Source organism: Cebus imitator, unplaced genomic scaffold (assembly GCF_001604975.1).
Source record: "Cebus imitator isolate Cc_AM_T3 unplaced genomic scaffold, Cebus_imitator-1.0 Scaffold10, whole genome shotgun sequence".
NCBI classification, from domain to species: domain Eukaryota; kingdom Metazoa; phylum Chordata; class Mammalia; order Primates; family Cebidae; genus Cebus; species Cebus imitator.
In genome coordinates, this window is record NW_016107325.1 from 948,336 (window position 1) to 965,627 (window position 17,292).

Consider the following 17,292-nt stretch of genomic DNA (forward strand, 5'->3'; position numbering starts at 1 on the left):
TCGGCTCACCGCAACCTCCTGGGTTCAGGCAATTCTCCTGCCTCAGCCTCCTGAGTAGCTGGGACTACAGGCACGCGCCACCATGCCCAGCTAATGTTTTGTATTTTTAGTAGAGACGGGTTTTCACCATGTTGACCAGGATGGTCTCGATCTCTTGACCTCATGATCTACCCGCCTCGGCCTCCCAAAGTGCTGGGATTACAGGCTTGAGCCACCGCGCTCGGCAGTAATTGTGGCTTTTATCATTACTTTTAAATGTCATGTAGCAACCTAATAGTAGTAGAAGGCAAACATGTGAAACACGGTCTTGTGAAAACACAAGGAAGGAGATATCAGAGATGTGTCTTGGTTTTAGCAGCAAGGTTAGAGACTTGTTTCTGAGAGACAGAAACAAAGGGTAAAGATTCTAAGACATAAAGAGTTTGTGTAAGTATGAAGAGCTATTCTTAAAAAAATACAAGGTGAGATGTTCTACCTGTGGGTGGGAGTAAGGAATGTCATTGCAGAGAATGTAATAGGAAATAGGAGTTTCTTTGCTGTCGTAGGAAATGTAAATTTATTATCCACATTAGACGTGTGTGCGTGCGTGTGTGTGTGTGTGTGTGTGTGTCCAGTAATACTGGACACATCTAATGTGGATAATAAATTTACACATTAGACGTGTGTAAATACAGAAAATAGTCACATAGAATCCAGAGTTGAGACTGACTGGATATCAATGATAAAAAGAGAAAATGAGACAAGAGTCTATGAACGCAGAGGAAGTTGTTTAAATGTAGGCCTGGAGCTGATAGGGGGTCATAAGGAAAGTTACAAAGCCAGGCTTCCTGGAAGAGTTAAAGGTTGGGTTGCAGGACTTCAAGTGCAATAATAGTAAGGCAATCATTAAGTGACTTTTATTCTTTTTCACCTTCTGAAAAGTCTCACTATGTTTGCCTTTGTGTACTGTGTATATTTATATATATTTTAAAAAATAGACAAAGTTATATTTCTTTTTTGCAGTGTGTTTCTTTCAAATAGTAGTATATTTATGTCAATCTTTGCATGTATATAATATTCATGATTTTTAATGGCAAAATTCCATTTTATTTATTTTCATTTAATAACTTTTTGGAAAAACTCATTGCAATGATGTTCTTATTAGTTATTCCTTAGGTTATTTTCAGGTGTTTTTTTTTTTTTTTTTTTTTTTTTTNTCTATTTAAAACAATACTATTTGTCCAAGTTCTGAACCAGCTCTGAGAATAGGAAAACTAGGATGATGTGGCCTTGATTTCAAGAAACAACAGTTTATACCATTTGTTGAACAAATAAACTTTTTCTTTTGGCAGTGAAGGGCATTCAGTAGTGAGCAAGGCATTAACTAGTATATTAACAGATGATTGTGGATGATGATAGTTGTGGTGGTGATGATAATGATGATGATTTTGAATAGATAAGAATAGATAAGAGTTTCCAGAGCCTGAAAGTTGATCAGGTTTTTCATTTTTACAGTTAGTAATAGCTAAGAAAATGATGTATTTTTAACGTATCTTGGCATGTTAATTGCGGTCTTAAGATAATTGCCTGTTTTATTTTATATATGTGGAATTATGATTTATAAAAAGGATGGGCAAACCTTAGTTTGTATTTCTTTTATTATACTGGTAGCCCTCTGGGGGTAGTGTTTATAATTAAAATTTATAAAGAGATGGCTGAAGGTAATCTATATTTATCCGTTTACTATAATTCCTGATCATATCAGTGGCCCTCTGAAGTGTGAAATAATCATGGACATTTGGTTAATGAATTGTGCATTGTTGCTGTTCATTCATGGAATTTGCTCTTTTATTATATTTGATGCTTCACTTAACAACAAATTTTGCTTTCTCTGCATTTGATATGTTTTTACCAAATTATTCCTGATTGTATCCATTAATCTTTAGTCACATTTGACAAAAATAAATTACTGTGATCTTTTAAAGTTACCAGTAATAATTAGATTTTTCAGGACATCAGAGTTTTGGGGGGAACCACTAGATGTTAAAGGACTTGCACAAAAATGTTTGCACAGGCTTTTTGATAAAATACTGTGCCCAAATGCAATTTTAGTAATGGATAAACGAAGACTATAGAGGAACAACAAAAAGTCATGGAGTCTTCATAATGAACATTTATTTGCATTCTTATCATCTGCATTTTCTTGGGAATCAATTTTCATTTTTTCATTTGGGAATATTATTTTTTAAACAATATGCAGAATTCTCGTTACATTCTCTTGCAGTTCTCTAGGATCAATAGAAATTGCTTCACTGTTAATCACCTCTGTGTCCCATTCCAGGACAGAAGCACATCCTAAAAGCCCAGTTGTGGGCACTTTGCTCCTAAAGGAAGCCAGAAAAGAGAATCTGATAAATACATTCACTCCCTCAGCTTCTTCAGGGCGTTCTCTTTAGCTTTTTATGTTCTTTTATGTGACTTTACCTGTATGGATCTGGTATTACCTAGTACATTTTTGGTTTAAAATCTGATGTATTTGCATTCTTGGGTGGATCTGTAGAAGATAAAATAAAATCTGATGTATAAAACTTAACCTTTTTGTCTTCAGTTCAAATACCAGAGAAGACTGCCTCTTTCTGGAGCAAAATATTAATTGCAGTTCTCTTATTTACAAATGGACACTTTTATAAATGGCATTTAGGTAGCAGTTCTTGAATTCCCACTATAATTCCCTTCAGTCTAAGGCAGTATAGCGCAGTGACAAAGGACTCATATTATGCAATTAGAATGAACTTAGGTCATATCTTGGTTTCATTGTTTACTACCTCTGTGACCTTCAACAAGTGGCTTAACCTTACAGAGAGCCTCAAGCTTCTCAAGCATAAATGGAGGATAGTAAAAACATTCTTCTCTATAAATAAAAGTTTAGGAAAGGAAGTAAGTGTGTGCACTGCAGTATAAATGCAGAAAAGGGAGAACCTTGGAGATTGTACATTCTGAGAATCACAGTCCCCACCCCTCCACCATGAAGGTATGAGAAAATTCCATTTCAGAAGCTAGAATTGCAGGAAGTGAAAGTTTGCTGTTTGCTGGACACTGCTAATTATACTAGATTGCAAATTTCTCTTAAAATCAATCTGGAAATGTAACATAATTTTAATTAATATAATGCTTTCCTTTGGCCAGAGTCAGGGGAATCGACTTAAGAAACTACAAAACTTTAAATAGAGAACTATGCCTGTGAGATTTACCAGACTGATTTTGAAAAAGGCTACTGATAAAGGAAGTAGAGACCTATCAAATACTCAAGTGTCTTCTAAACCTATTATAATTAAAATAGTCTGGTAAAGGAATAGAGAATCAGTCAGGAAGTCTATAAATCATTCTATTTATCAGTCTTTCAATACACGAAGTTTAGAATGTGGTAAATGCAGCATTACAAAACTGTCATCATTATATATGTATGTGTGTGTGTGTATATATATATATATATATATATATATATACACACTTTTATATATACAAAAGTGTGTGTGTGTGTATGTATACATATATATTGTTTTATCATATTCCATGTGAATCAAAGATGTAACACTAAAGCATCATAAAACTATTAGAAGAAAGTATATGTGAAGTTTAAAAAATGGGGGAGGAAAGTTGTTTTTAAGTATGACACCAAAAAGCCATAAAGGAAAAGCCTGCTAAATTTTGATTATATAAAAATTGAAATGTATCCATGACAAAAGATATAAAAGTGAAAACATGAAATTTGGAAAATATTTATAAAATAGCAAACAGATAGGCTTCATCTGTGTTTTTTTCAACTTTTGTTTTGTTTTGTTTTTAGAGACAGAGTCTCACTCTGTTGCCCAAGTTGGAGTGCAGTGGCTCCGTCATAGCTTACTGCAGACTCAACCTCCTGGGTTCAAGAGACCCTCCTATCTCAGACTCTTGAGCAGCTGGGGCTTAAAGTGTGTGCCACCAGGCCTGATGAGTTTTTTAATTTTTTGCCATGCTGTTTTAGAACTCCGGAGATCAAGTGATCCTCCCACCTTGGCCTCCCAAAGTGTTGGGATTTCAGGCATGAGTCACTGTACCTAGCCATTCTAAACTTTTCTAAATCCTTTTATTATGGCATATCTGTAATAAATAGTATATAGCTAGATTTCATTTACTTATTTTATTTCTTTTTACTCTTAATAGACTGTGTCTTTTAATTGGTGAATTGAATCCATTTACATTTATTTTGATTCCATGTGCATTTACTTTGTATTTTTTTCAGCTTTCATGTTTTTTGTTTTGCTTCTTTTCCCCCTTTATGCCCTTATTAGATCAGTTTTGTATCATGCTGTTTTTCCATACCTTCAACTCTGTAGGTATAGTAGTGACCATCCTTAAGTACCATCAGGGACTTTTCTTGGAACCAAAGACTCCTGCCTTTGGGGAATCTTGATTTTGGGGACCTTACAGACTAGCAGCGGAGACAAGTGGTGCCTTGGCTCTGGTGCTGATGCCAAGGCTGTGTCTGTCTTTCTGCTTCCTGGGCCCAGAGAGTGGTCGAGAAGCTTGTCAACCTCCTTGCACAAGAGGTAGAGACCTTCTTCAGTCCTAGCATTCAAGTGCTCCTCTGGCTTCGTTACCTTTGCTTCTAATGGATAATTGTATTCTTCTTACCCTTTAGGAACTGAAATCTTGATTGCCTTTGCCCATTTTTAGACCTTGTACCTAGCAAGAAAGAAGATTTTGGTTTAAATATTCTGCTGTGAGTTTCTACTTCATTTCGGGTCCATGGAGTTTTAATCTTATTTTTGAGTCAATTATGTCCTTTAAAATATATGTGTATATAATTTTCTGTGTTTGGAGAAGAAGAGTTCAAAGTTGAGCTTACAATGTCATACTGCTCAGAATTTTATTTATAACAATATCTATAATGGCAAAAATTGGAGTCTGGCTTAATTGGGACATAGTAAGTTATTGAAAAGAGATAGATGTGTAAGCATTTACAGGGAAAATGGCTAAGATGTGTTATAAATTTACAAAAAGCAAGTTGTGAAGAATAGTTGCTAATTTTTACTTGTTTTTAAAGTGAGGTGGTATCAGATTGTGTTCTTTAGTAAGCATAGAAAAGTTTCTGATAAAATACTTAAGAGAGTTTTAATAGTTAGCATTGTTTACCTTTGGATTTTGTAACTAGGAAACCAAGAAATCATTAGTATAGTTTTTTTCATTATTTTCTCTTTTCGCCTTTCTATATTATTTGGATATTCTTCCTCTCTTTGAACCAGGGTATTTTTTACACTTGATCTTAGCCAAAAGGCGAAGAAGTGACAAACATTGGGTATTTTTTATAATACCAAAGTGAAAATAAAAACTTTGGTATTATAAAGCAGCAACTCCCTTATTCCTCAAAACTCTGTTATTGCAATTGTTACAGCCTAATACACTTTTGGGACTCCATAATCGTGTGTGTACTTACGAACACAAAGTATGTTAATGATATGTTCTAAAAACATCATATCTCTATTGATCTATTTTCTAATATAATTTATCTCTTTTCTAATATAAACATAGAAATAGATATTAAATAACCAATTCAATATCATACGCTTATATAAAATGCTAACATTCGCTTTTAGAAAATGCCAGGCCAAAGCATAGTATCCTGATCATGAGGATTAACAAGTCGGGATTACTTTGCGGCTTTATAAGAGTATAATATTTTAGAGGAATTGATCCCTCCCATAAAATGTTCAGCCTTCAGTTTAGTCCCTTTTCTTATTAATGGCAATAGCTGCCTGAAATCCAAAGTTAAGTGCCCAAAGCTTTTCTAAAGAAAGATAAACTCACCTTAAAAAAAAAACCAAAAAAAAAACTATATCTTTTTTTCTTCATGCAACATGTGGCTTTACTACCTGTTCTTATGGTGCTAATGTACAAACTGTTTTAAATTTTTTGATTTGCATATTATTATCATGGTGTTTCTGATACTTATTTCAGAGTGATTACACTCACCTTTCTATTTAGAAATACCTTAATAGTGACATTTCTTAAAATTTATTCTAATGATATAATTAAAGATACGAAGAGTTTAAATGAAAATATAATCTTGCAGTATTATCTGTAATAGTGAAACAATGAAATAATCCGTGTTCAAAAATAAGAAATTGAATAAATTATACATATTTCATAAAAATACTATCCACATGTTAAAAATGAAAGTATAGAAAAATATTTATTGACATGGATAAATGTTTATAATAAGTAGCATTAAATGAAAAAGTCAAATATGCCATATGATCCTATTTTTACAAAAATGTACATATGTGATTATATACATGCATAGAAAATGTGAACGTTTAAATACCCAAATGTCAACTGTGGTTATCTCTGAGTGGTGTGATTACAGGAGAGTTTTATTTTGTTCTCTTTGCTTCTCTGCATTTATTATATTGAGCATGTTTTCATGCATAATAAGATAATCAGTAAAAGATATTAAAATATACTTCTGTTATATTCCATGTTGTGAAAGTTAAATGTCGTACCATTTTTCCTCTTAGATTGTAATTATCCTTCTATATTCATCCAACTGTTTTGATCCATCATGAATTGGTTTAGTTGGAAGTAATTAGACATTCTCACACAGGTCAGAAAAGACAAAGCTGTAAAGAGCTGTGTTAGTTCATACCCCTTGCCCCACCTAGAAGATACAATTTCAGCTTGCTAACAGATGAGGTGATGAATGGAATGTAGATTTCAAGTTGACTTTGTTCTTCTCTAATCTTGTTATTCTGCCTAAGATTTCATAGTAATTTTACTCCAAATATTAATATTTTATTACTGTCACAAAATTCCCCAGACTACCTACTAAAAGTAATCAACAATAAAAACAAAGCCTTAAATAATGATAATTCCACTCCCACTAAATGTTCTGGTTCATCTTAATACAGATAGAGCTTATTGCTTTCCATAAAAAGTAGCTGCTAACAAGAAAAAAGAAAAAGAAAAAAAAAACTTAGTATAAAATCTTGAACTAGTTTAGTGAATTACCTTCAATACAAAGAGAGGCCAGCCCTTCCCTGCCTGTAATGTAAGGAGGTCACTCTTTCTATTCTGAAGGAAGATCTCTTCTCAGCCTCCTCAAATCCATAGTAAGGAGTAGTCGCCTGAATCTTGGGAACATTATTTTTTATGCCCTTCAGACTTAATTATTTTACTTAAGAACATGAAATGCTAGCATTGAATGTCACTTAAAAATACTGTTCACTCTCTGAGAAGATAAAATACCTCCCTCCTTTCACTTCCTTTCCTTAACATACCAGAAAACTGAACTCTTAATTTGATTTCAGTAATTTTTAAGGTGAGGAAACAATTTGGATGTTTGGGAGTTGAAACAGAAAGGGACAGATTAGATAACAGAACCACAGAAAAACTTCAAAAGGCCTTTAAAAATTTTATGGTCTTCTTTGAATTTGATTGGTTAGTTAAGAAATAGTTGAGTTACAGCTATAACTTCTAATAATGTCTCGATTTTGATTTTCCTCCTTTCTACTTCTCATTCAACAAAAATGAGAGATTTACAACATTAGGATATGATACCAGTTGAAAATTAAAGAAACTTTTTAGAGTTTTTTTTGTGGCTTGGAAAACTTTTAGTAATACTTTTGTGTTACATGGCATTTTAATATATCAATTTAGCTATAACTTTGGAAACTAAAATTTTAAGTTTTTGCCCTGGAAGGAGCAGTATCATTTCTTTCCAGAAATTCTGGTGGGTAACTTGATGATTTGACACTAGAAATAATGGGACAAGAAAAACAGCCTGATTTGACAGAGAGGCCCATTTTAACTTTTGTTGGTATTCACTAAGGTTTCTCACATAAGTACATGTGATAACTTTTAAAATGTCCGATACTGGAAAAAGCAGTTTTGAGAGCTTTAAAGTGTTAGCTCTCACTTAAATATCCTGAAATATCCTCCTGAGATGGCTTGCTAATTCCTAGAGTAGTTCCCTGCCTCACACTCTGTCAATTTGGGAAATTAAAAAAAAAAAAAAAATCCATCCTGACAACACAGCCCATAAAATTTTCCCTTCATGTCACTCTTCAGTACCATCTCTGCCTTATGAGGTTGGATTCTTCATTGCCCCACTCCTGTTATATGACACTGGTCCTCTAAAAGGTCTCCTGCCACCAGCCCTACCCCTACCCATCTCCTGCAGTCAGAGAAATCTTTTCCAAACCTTAATCTGATTTCTCAACTTAAAACAAGATAGTTCCCCTGACAGGCAGCATAATAGTATTTCTCAAAACAATATCTGAGAACTTCTACAAAAAATTTAAATGTTATTCCTTTTTTATAATGATAAATTAACAAGCATACTCTGGCTCCCCAGCATGGATATCTTGTAACTGTGTAAAATACTAAAAATACTAATAGTGCTTGCCTGTCCATGCTATATATTTTTTTTTTCCTGAGACAAAATCTCACTCTGTCGCCTAGGCTGGAGTGCAATGGTGCGATCTCAGCTCAGTGCAACCTCCGCCTCCTGGGTTCAAGCAATTCTCCTGCCTCAGCCTCCTGAGTAACTGAAATTAGAGGAATGTGCCACCACGCCTGACTAAGTTTTGTAATTTTTTTTTTTTTAGTAGAGACAGGGTTTTGCCGGGTTGACCAGGCTGATCTTGAACTTCTGACCTCAAGTGATCCACCTACCTGGCCTCCCAAAGTGCTGGGATTACAGGCGTGAGCTGCTGCGCCCAGCCATTTTTTCTTTTTCTTTTCTTTCTTTCTTTCTTTTTTTTTTTTTTTTTGAGGCAGGGTCTCATTTTGTCATTCAGGCTGGAGTGCAGCAGTGTGGCCCACTGCAACCTCTGTGTCCTGGGCTCAAGCGATCCTCCCACCTCAGCCTCCCAAGTAGTTGAGACTACAGGCATATGTCACCATGCCTGGCTAATTTTTGTGTTTTTTGGTTGAGGTAGGGTTTTGTCATATTGCATAGGCTGGTCTACTGGGCTCAAGTGATCATCCTCCTGCCTTGGCCTCCAAAGTGCTGGGATTGAAGATGTGAGCCACCCATGCCTGGCCACATCTTGTTTTTTCTAATGAAACATTTGTTTCTTAAACTGATCCAGGACACATAACTATGTTCTCAGAGGCATTTTCCTTTTGAAGAGATTCAGCTATTACTTACTTGTGAAAAACAGTGGCTGACAGGACGAGATCCAAATACCCGAATGTGTAAGAAGAGCCCTCTGAGATCTGCCTTGCCCATTCTTTGTACCTGTACTCTAGCCCCTGAGTGACAGGCAGCCCCTGGATAAGCTAGGCCACATCAAGCATTTGCCTTCTTTTTCTTAAGCTGGGCTTTGTCAATGATCTTTCCCTTTCTTCACTCTGCTTGCCCTGAGCATATAATTCTCTGTAGACTCAGTCTTTCCTGATGACAGCTACAAGGAAAACTCCCATGTCTCCCATCTTGGCTATAGTTAATCTTCACACAGGGAATTGCGTCACTACAAAACTATCCCCAAAATTTGATGGCGTAAAACAACGTTTGTCATCAGCCAGTTTCAGTGGGTCAGGAATCTGGGTGCACCTTAGCTGGGTACAGTGGCTCTGCATCTCTCATAGTGGACTGTGCTTTCTAATAACTCACATGGTTGTTGGATTGAGGTCTCAGTTCCTCACTACCTGTTGACCAGGAGCCTTCCTTTGTTCCTGAACTCACAACAGGACAGCTTGCCTCACCAGAGCAAGCAAGCAAGCAAGCAAGCAAGCAAGCAGGAGGGTAAGAGAGAATACTAGAAAGAGAGAGCATTTCATAGTCTTTAATGACATAATCACAGCAGTGACACTTCACCTGCTCATTAGAAGAAAGGTGCTAGTCCAGCCCACATTCCAGGGCAGGGGGTGATGTACTAGGCAACTGGGATTACTGGAGACTGTCTAAGTAATCTGTCCACCATAGCCCGTAGGATACCTTAGGGTAAGTATCCCTAAGGATAGGCCCAGGTGAGGAAGCTGTGGGCTGTGGAAGGGTGCTTGTCTTCTCAGTCTTGTTTCCCTGACTCTCATAGTGTAGACATCTTGATGCCATGACAGTGATTCCAGGGTTTAAAGAGAGGTATATTTTAAATAATCTGGCTCTTAAATATCATTTGAAAGTCAACTCCCTCGTCTGATCTTCAGCTGAAGAAAAAATGATCTATTTTAGTGCTAGAAGAAGAACTCTGTGTTGGACTTACTAAGAAAAGGTAATATAGCTCACTGAGATAGTACATTCCTAAGAGATTTGCAAATTTAATTTTTCTGGGTTTATAGCCTGAATTTAACTTCTAACCTGGAGTATGATGAGAGTCTTCTGGATTTTCAAATGTGATCCCTATTAAACTGCTGCACTTTGTTTACTTGCTTTTCTTTGAGCAGTGAGCTACTTGACACCCTAGTCCGTGCCCAATTCACTTCTTATATCAGTATTCTGGCTCTCAATATTCTTAAAAATGTGTACTAATATTTTTCTGTAGTCAATATATTCCGTACTAAATTTGCTAGGCATTGCCAGGGTTTTAATAGTTGAGAATTTTTCAGGTCTTTTTCTGGCATATATACTTAAAAGGAGTGACCTGGGGCTATGATACCTGTAATTTTTGTGTTATTTTTCTAGGTAGTCAAGGCATTAACAGTTTTTGCCCTTGGATCAAAGTTCTCTACTTTTCTTTCCACAGCTTCTAAATATTTCTTCCTTTTGAGTCAAGGGAATTGCCCTGATTTTATGATGACATTTGGGTACGATATTTAAACTGTTAAAAGTTATAAAAACGACCCTTTGGTATTAAATGTAATAAGTGACTCTGAATTGAATACATGCACAGGTTTCTCCTAAATGAACTTTGTGAGTCCAACTGCTCTAGTTATGTATTCTCATTGTAATTGGATTCTATGACATTCTCTTATCCCCCAGGAGTATGCCAGGCCATGAAAGTTCCTCATGGCTTGGGGTGGATGTATACTTTGGGTCTTTTTGGGGTTTTGGCTTTCATCTTTCAGCTCCTGTGTGACACTTGTAGTACTGATTGATGGTCACCTCCAGTCATGAAGAAGCAGATGTCTCTGCAGCAAAACAAAACTAGTTATCTCCAAGAGATCTATAGCAGCCTTCAAATAAAGGGAGCATGGACAACTTCTAGAACTGACCTATCTTTGCTCAGCCTTTCCTTATTAAGAATATATTCTTCTTCTTCTTTTTTTTTTTTTTTTTCTGAGATAGAGTCTCGCTGTGTCGACCAGGATGGAATGTAGTGGAGTGATCTTGGTGCGCTGCAACCTCTGCCTCCCTGGTTCAAGTGGCGTTCTCCTGCTTCAGCCTCCCAAGTAGCTGGGATTACAGGTGCCTGCTACCATGCCCAGCTAAGTTTTTGTATTTTTAGTAGAGACGGGGTTTCACCATGTTAGCCAGGCTGGTTTTGAACTCCTGACCTCAAGTGATCCGCCCGCCTCAGCCTCTCAAAGTGGTGGGATTACAGGTGTGAGCCACCACACCTGGCAAGAATATAGTTTTTACTCATGGCTACGCTGCACTGTGTTCGTTTTTCCTGGCTTGTCTTTCTTTGTAATTCTAAAATATTGTCATGTTCAAAGGTTTTAAATTAGACTATAAACACCTCAATATCAGAACTTACTCTCTTCTCTCTCTCCCTTTTGATATCTTGGATATCTTTCTCCATTGTATATCATCTACCGTAACACCACTCCAGACACATTTCTCAACAGAAGTCAACACACAGAAAGAAGTCTAGTCGGCTGGGCGTGGTGGCTCACACCTATAATCCCAGTACTTTGGGAACCGTGGCAGGTGGATCACGAGATCAGGAGATCGAGACCCTCCTGGCTAGCATGGTGAAACCCCATCTCTACTAAAATACAAAACGTTAGCTGGACATGGTTGCACGTGCCTGTAGTCCCAGCTACTCGGGAGGCTGAGGCAGGCAGCTAGAACCAGGAGGTGGAGGTTACAGTGAGCCGAGATCATGCCACTGCACTCTGCCTGGATGACAGAGCAAGACTTCGTCTATAAAAAAAAAAAAAAGGAAGAAAGTGTAGTCTAGATTTATTGGTGATGCATTCATTACAGTAGATCAGAGATGAGAGGGTGGGACAGGTCTGGGCTCTTGTAGTGAGAGATGAACGAGAGTTCCAGAAGGTTTCCAACAACATTCAGTTAACTGTACATGGGTAGAGTTGGGTGCCAGTCTCTCCTTTGATTTTCTAAGTGCACCAGTGTATGTTACTGCCATGAAATTGCACTGTAATATTTTCTAGTTGTGATTTATTCACAGTGTAATATGCTTCTAATTTTGGCTTGAATTTTCCCCCAGGAAGAGCCTAAAATCGCTTCATTATAATATAGACAGTGTACTGCACTTTGAATACAAATTTATCCATGTTCAGAGTAATTTTTCTTGTGATTGTCTCTACCCTGGAGAAGTGCCTTTAATGAATTACATACAAATTGTGTAATTTAAGAAGTTAATTTGGTTTTCTGGTTACACAGGACTAAAAACAGCCCTTGTGGAAAGAGATGATTTCTCATCAGGGACTAGCAGCAGAAGCACTAAATTGATCCATGGTGGTGTGAGATATCTTCAGAAGGCCATCATGAAGTTGGATATTGAGCAGGTAATTGTGTATGCTGGTTGTTAAACAAAAATTGCGACTATGCTTTTTTCTACCCAATTAAATCAGGTTTTTTTTTTGTTTTGGTTTTTTTTTTTTTCCCTAAATGGCTTTTAGCATTTCTTTCTGTTGGAAATACCTATTTATTCTGCTGGAATGTCTTTCAGGAGAGGTGTGTCAGTTCTTTCCTGTAGTATTATGTTTATGGGTAATCAGGGGCTTTTTCTTCACAGGCATGTTGAAGTAGCAGATTTACAAAATCACTTTTGGATGTGTTGCCTTTTAAGAATTGTGATTGGGTTTTGGCCAATGGCTACCAAATTACTACTTTGCAAGCACTTTGAGAGGAGCTATCTTGTAATGCAGGGGGAGTGCGAAATTGATCCACTTAACTACAACTGCAGTCACACGCTCATATTGTCACTGACATATTCTGAAGGAAAAGATGATCTGAGTCATGCTTCTCTTATGTCACACTTTATTGTGTCCAGCCTGCCACCATTTGAAAACTGCCAAGGCAGTGTGGAAGATGACATTTCCCAGAGGGGTAAAAAAAAAAAATAATCTGCTGAACTTCCTATCTGCTTTCTGTACATGAAAAACACAGCAGCACTAGCTTGACATTGTCAAGTTTTGAATCTGTCTCCTTTTTTTTTTCTTGACAAGTCAGTTTTGAATCTGTCCCCTTTTCTTATATTTCTCTTCAGTATCATGATAGATGCAAAGAAAACAGCATAGGATTTAGAATCAGCTAACTTGTGATGTGTACAGGCTTATTTACTCAACGTCTATGAGTCTGTTTTCTTATTTGTAAAATTAGTGTTCTAATAGCAATGCTGGCTTTTTAGAGAGGCATAATGAGGACTACAGCAGTTAAGACAAAAGCCTGTTTATAATCTGTAAAATGCTGTGTAACTGTTAAGTAGCATCATTGCTTGGTTTTGTGAAGGCAAGACGAAAACTTTTAGCATGAATTTGAACAACCTGTTATCCTACACAGAAAAAATATTATGTGGAATCGAGAAAGGGAGACAATCCAGAGGAGGCAAGATAAATGACTACAATAATCTTGTAACTCAAGTCAGGAAAATATCTTACACCTGGGAACTCTGACAGCATGTTTTTCTCCTATGCAAATACAGTTAAGGTTTCTAAAAAATCTTTGAGGTTGACAGCATGATGTATTATTAGAAATTTGATTAGGAGGGAGCTATCCTCACTCAGAGGTAGAAGGTTCCTGTGTATCAATCAGTTGGCAGGGTGTCTATTTGCCATTTGAAAATATTATGATCTGTTACTGCCAAACTAATTTTCTCTGTTTTGCCTTTCAGTATAGGATGGTAAAAGAAGCCCTTCATGAGCGTGCCAACCTGCTAGAAATTGCTCCCCATTTATCAGCTCCATTGCCTATAATGCTTCCAGTTTACAAGTAAGCCTTTTGATATCACCTGCATGCATATGCTTCTCTGTGTTCCGTAGAACAACATTTTTAATGGAAATAATCCCTCAATGCATATTTTGTAATTTGGTTCCAATTGGTCCTAATCTTTAATCCTTTTAAAATATTTTCCTTTGTTGTAGTTAAAAGTGTGACTTTTCTTAAATTACTCTCTACTCGCCTGTCTCTAGATTTTTAAAGAAGGTTGTGTTCTGTATTTGTAATTAGTAGTTTCTTACTCTAGTTTCTAAAGTATATAGATGAGCAACTGCATTTGCACCAAGGAATGTAAGAGGATCACGTGCAGACTGTAAACTGCTGAGCTAAAGTATCCTGTTATAAAATTGAAACATACCATATACCCACTTGAAACCCAAGCCATTTTGAGTCATGTTAAGTGTCCAAGTTAACCAAGGCTGAAATTTGGTTAGGAGTTGTCAGATTATAAATTATAAAACTCAATTTCCCTAATATTGTTAGAGCTATCCATGAAGTTCCCTTACTTTGGAATTCAGGTAGTATGAAAAAGTGGATTACGTAACTGTTTCAGCCACATGAGTGTTGTAGGGGGCCAGAAACAGATTCTTTATAATTTTGTTCACCCTTTGTCAGGGATTGCTTGAAACTTTCTAGGCCGGGTACAGTGGCTCACGCCTGTAATCCTAGCACTTTGGGAGGCCAAGGTGGATGGATCACCTGAGGTCAGGAGTTCAAGACCAGCCTAGCCATCATGGTGAAACTCCATCTTTATTTAAAAAAAAAAAAAAAAAGACTTTTTGAACCAGTTATTCTCAATCTTGGGTGCACATTGTCATCATCCAGGCCCCCACCCTAGTCTGTCTAGTTAAATCAATCTCTGGATCTATGAGGCATAGGCATTAGTATTTATTTTTAATGTTCCCCAGAGAATTCTAATATTCAGCCAGGTTGAGAACAACTGCCTCAGAGAAGATTCATTTAAAATGTTATTGATTTATTTACTTTTAGACTTCAGCTAGGTTGGTGTCAAATAGTTACATAAATCTGTTTCTTTTACAGTCCACTTCTAAGGCATGCTTTGTTTTTCTTAAATGAAAGTGTCTTGTAGTGTAAGGTAATATTCAGTAATGCTATACTCTGTTTCTAAAGAACTTTCCCCCTATTTATGCTGTAGGTGGTGGCAATTACCTTACTACTGGGTAGGCATCAAGCTGTATGATTTGGTTGCAGGAAGTAATTGCCTGAAAAGCAGTTATGTCCTCAGCAAATCAAGAGCCCTTGAACATTTCCCAATGCTCCAAAAGGACAAACTGGTAGGAGCAATTGTCTACTATGATGGTATGTAATATATTTTTTTTCCTTACAAGATACTTTCACTCATGACACTTATAGTATATTCTTGAAGAGATAATTTTGCATCCTTACTTTAAAAACATATCTTACACAACACACAAACACACTTGCATGTACATATTCACCATTTTCTCTAATAGTGGCTGAAAAACTAACCATAATGTTTTACCTTTAATATTGTTTATATTACATATTTGCTTTCTTCTTCGATTTCTACTTTGTGTCTCATGGTTGGTTTGGTCCATTTCTCTTCATTATGAATTTGGTCCCCACCCTCATGCCATGTAATTTGTTATGTATTTGCTAGTGAATATTTACCTAATGAATATATTATAATGTTGAAAGCAGCTGAGGATATGTTAGGTTTTCTAGATGAAGCCTCTATTTTCAAGGGGTTATAAACCTAGGGAAAAAATGCCCCCTGGGCTGAAATGGACATGTTTGTATTTTTCACAGGACACAATTCTTGAATGTATAATTTATGTGATGAAGGTAGATGAACATTGCATCTGTTAAACTGTGCTCTCAGTTTTTATTGCTTATTTTATTGTTGTTAGATGTTTTCTAATACTGACATTACCTGGTGCCCATTTGCCATGTGTTCAATGTTCATTCTTTTTTTTGCATGTGTGCAATATAATTTTGTACACTTTTATTTGAAGGAACACTTAATATATCTCCAGGTGGACCACAAAACAGTATAAAACAAAACAGCCAAAGCCATTTGTAAAATTTTACTAGTAGTTTTAAAGAGTGCATGGGATTGGAATATAGTCCAAGGGTGTCCATTTATAAGGAAATCGCTGAACACAGATAATTATACATGTTTAAAAAAATTTTGTGATGCAGAGGATAGCTTAGATTCTGTATCTCAGTGAGCCCTCACACCCCCATTATATTATCTTTTCTATTTCGTGTTAGTTACCTAAACTCCTAGCAAGAAGAATTTGTTGTTATTGTTTTATTTTTTTCAGGATACTTTGATATTTATACTGCATACTATGGAGTGTCCTCAAGGCTATTACTATGCTTTTTTCTTCTTTTCAGTGGTACATTTCTAAACTAAGTCAGCTGTCTGTCAGGCTTTTATATATAAATGCAAAAAGTATATGTGCAGGGAGGGAAAAGGGGACCAAAGTCAAGAAAATGTCCTAGGAACAACAATATTATAAAAATGTTAAGGGTCTTAGCCAAACATTAAAAGCTAGAAAATTCACTGTTTGTAGTGCCTTCCAGCATCTGAACACCACAGGGGTGCCACTTAACTACTTTTTTTGGTGCCCTTGATTGAGCCTACATGTTAAAGGGCAACCTTAACTGTGAATTTGCTTTCTCTGCATCAGACCCTTAATGTTAATCTATTGTAGTTTATTGGGTGATTATAGTAAAGAGGTTTTTGGTCCAGGAGGAGTAAGAAGGCATTCTGTAAATAGCATCCTGCCCATCCTGACAGGGGAATGTTTGTGGCCTTTCTCTCATTACTAATCCATCCTGCACAAACCCTCTCATATCCTTACTCATTTTCTCAACCCTGTTATGTATCGTGCGCTAATTTTATTTATAAGCTTGTGAATATCTGAATCTTTTAAAAATAAATATTAGTGGCTGGGCAAGGTGGCTCACGCCTATAATCCTAGCAGTTTAGGAGGCTGAGGCAGCAGATCGCTTGAGCCCAGTTTGAGACCAACATGGCAAATCCTCATCTCTACTAAAAATACAAAAAATTAGCCAGGTGTGGTGGCATGCACTTGTAGTCCCAGCTACTTGGGGGGTTGAGGTAGCTGCAGTGAGCTGAGATCCCACCATTACACTCCAGCCTGGGGGACAGTGTGAGACACCCTATCTCAAAAAAAAAAAAAAAAAAAAAAAAA

General features: G+C 36.5%; 1 protein-coding gene across 6 annotated transcripts in view; it reads left to right on the forward strand.

Moving 5' to 3' along the window:
* GPD2 (glycerol-3-phosphate dehydrogenase 2) overlaps positions 1–17,292 on the forward strand; it is a 149,753-nt gene that overhangs the window by 64,932 nt on the left and 67,529 nt on the right. For all 6 annotated transcript variants that reach the window (XM_017547160.2, XM_037745252.1, XM_017547155.2 and 3 more), the window contains 3 exons: positions 12,530–12,654; positions 13,983–14,080; positions 15,243–15,406. In XM_017547160.2, coding sequence (XP_017402649.1) covers positions 12,530–12,654; positions 13,983–14,080; positions 15,243–15,406 — 387 coding nt within the window. The remainder of the gene's footprint in view (positions 1–12,529; positions 12,655–13,982; positions 14,081–15,242; positions 15,407–17,292) is intronic.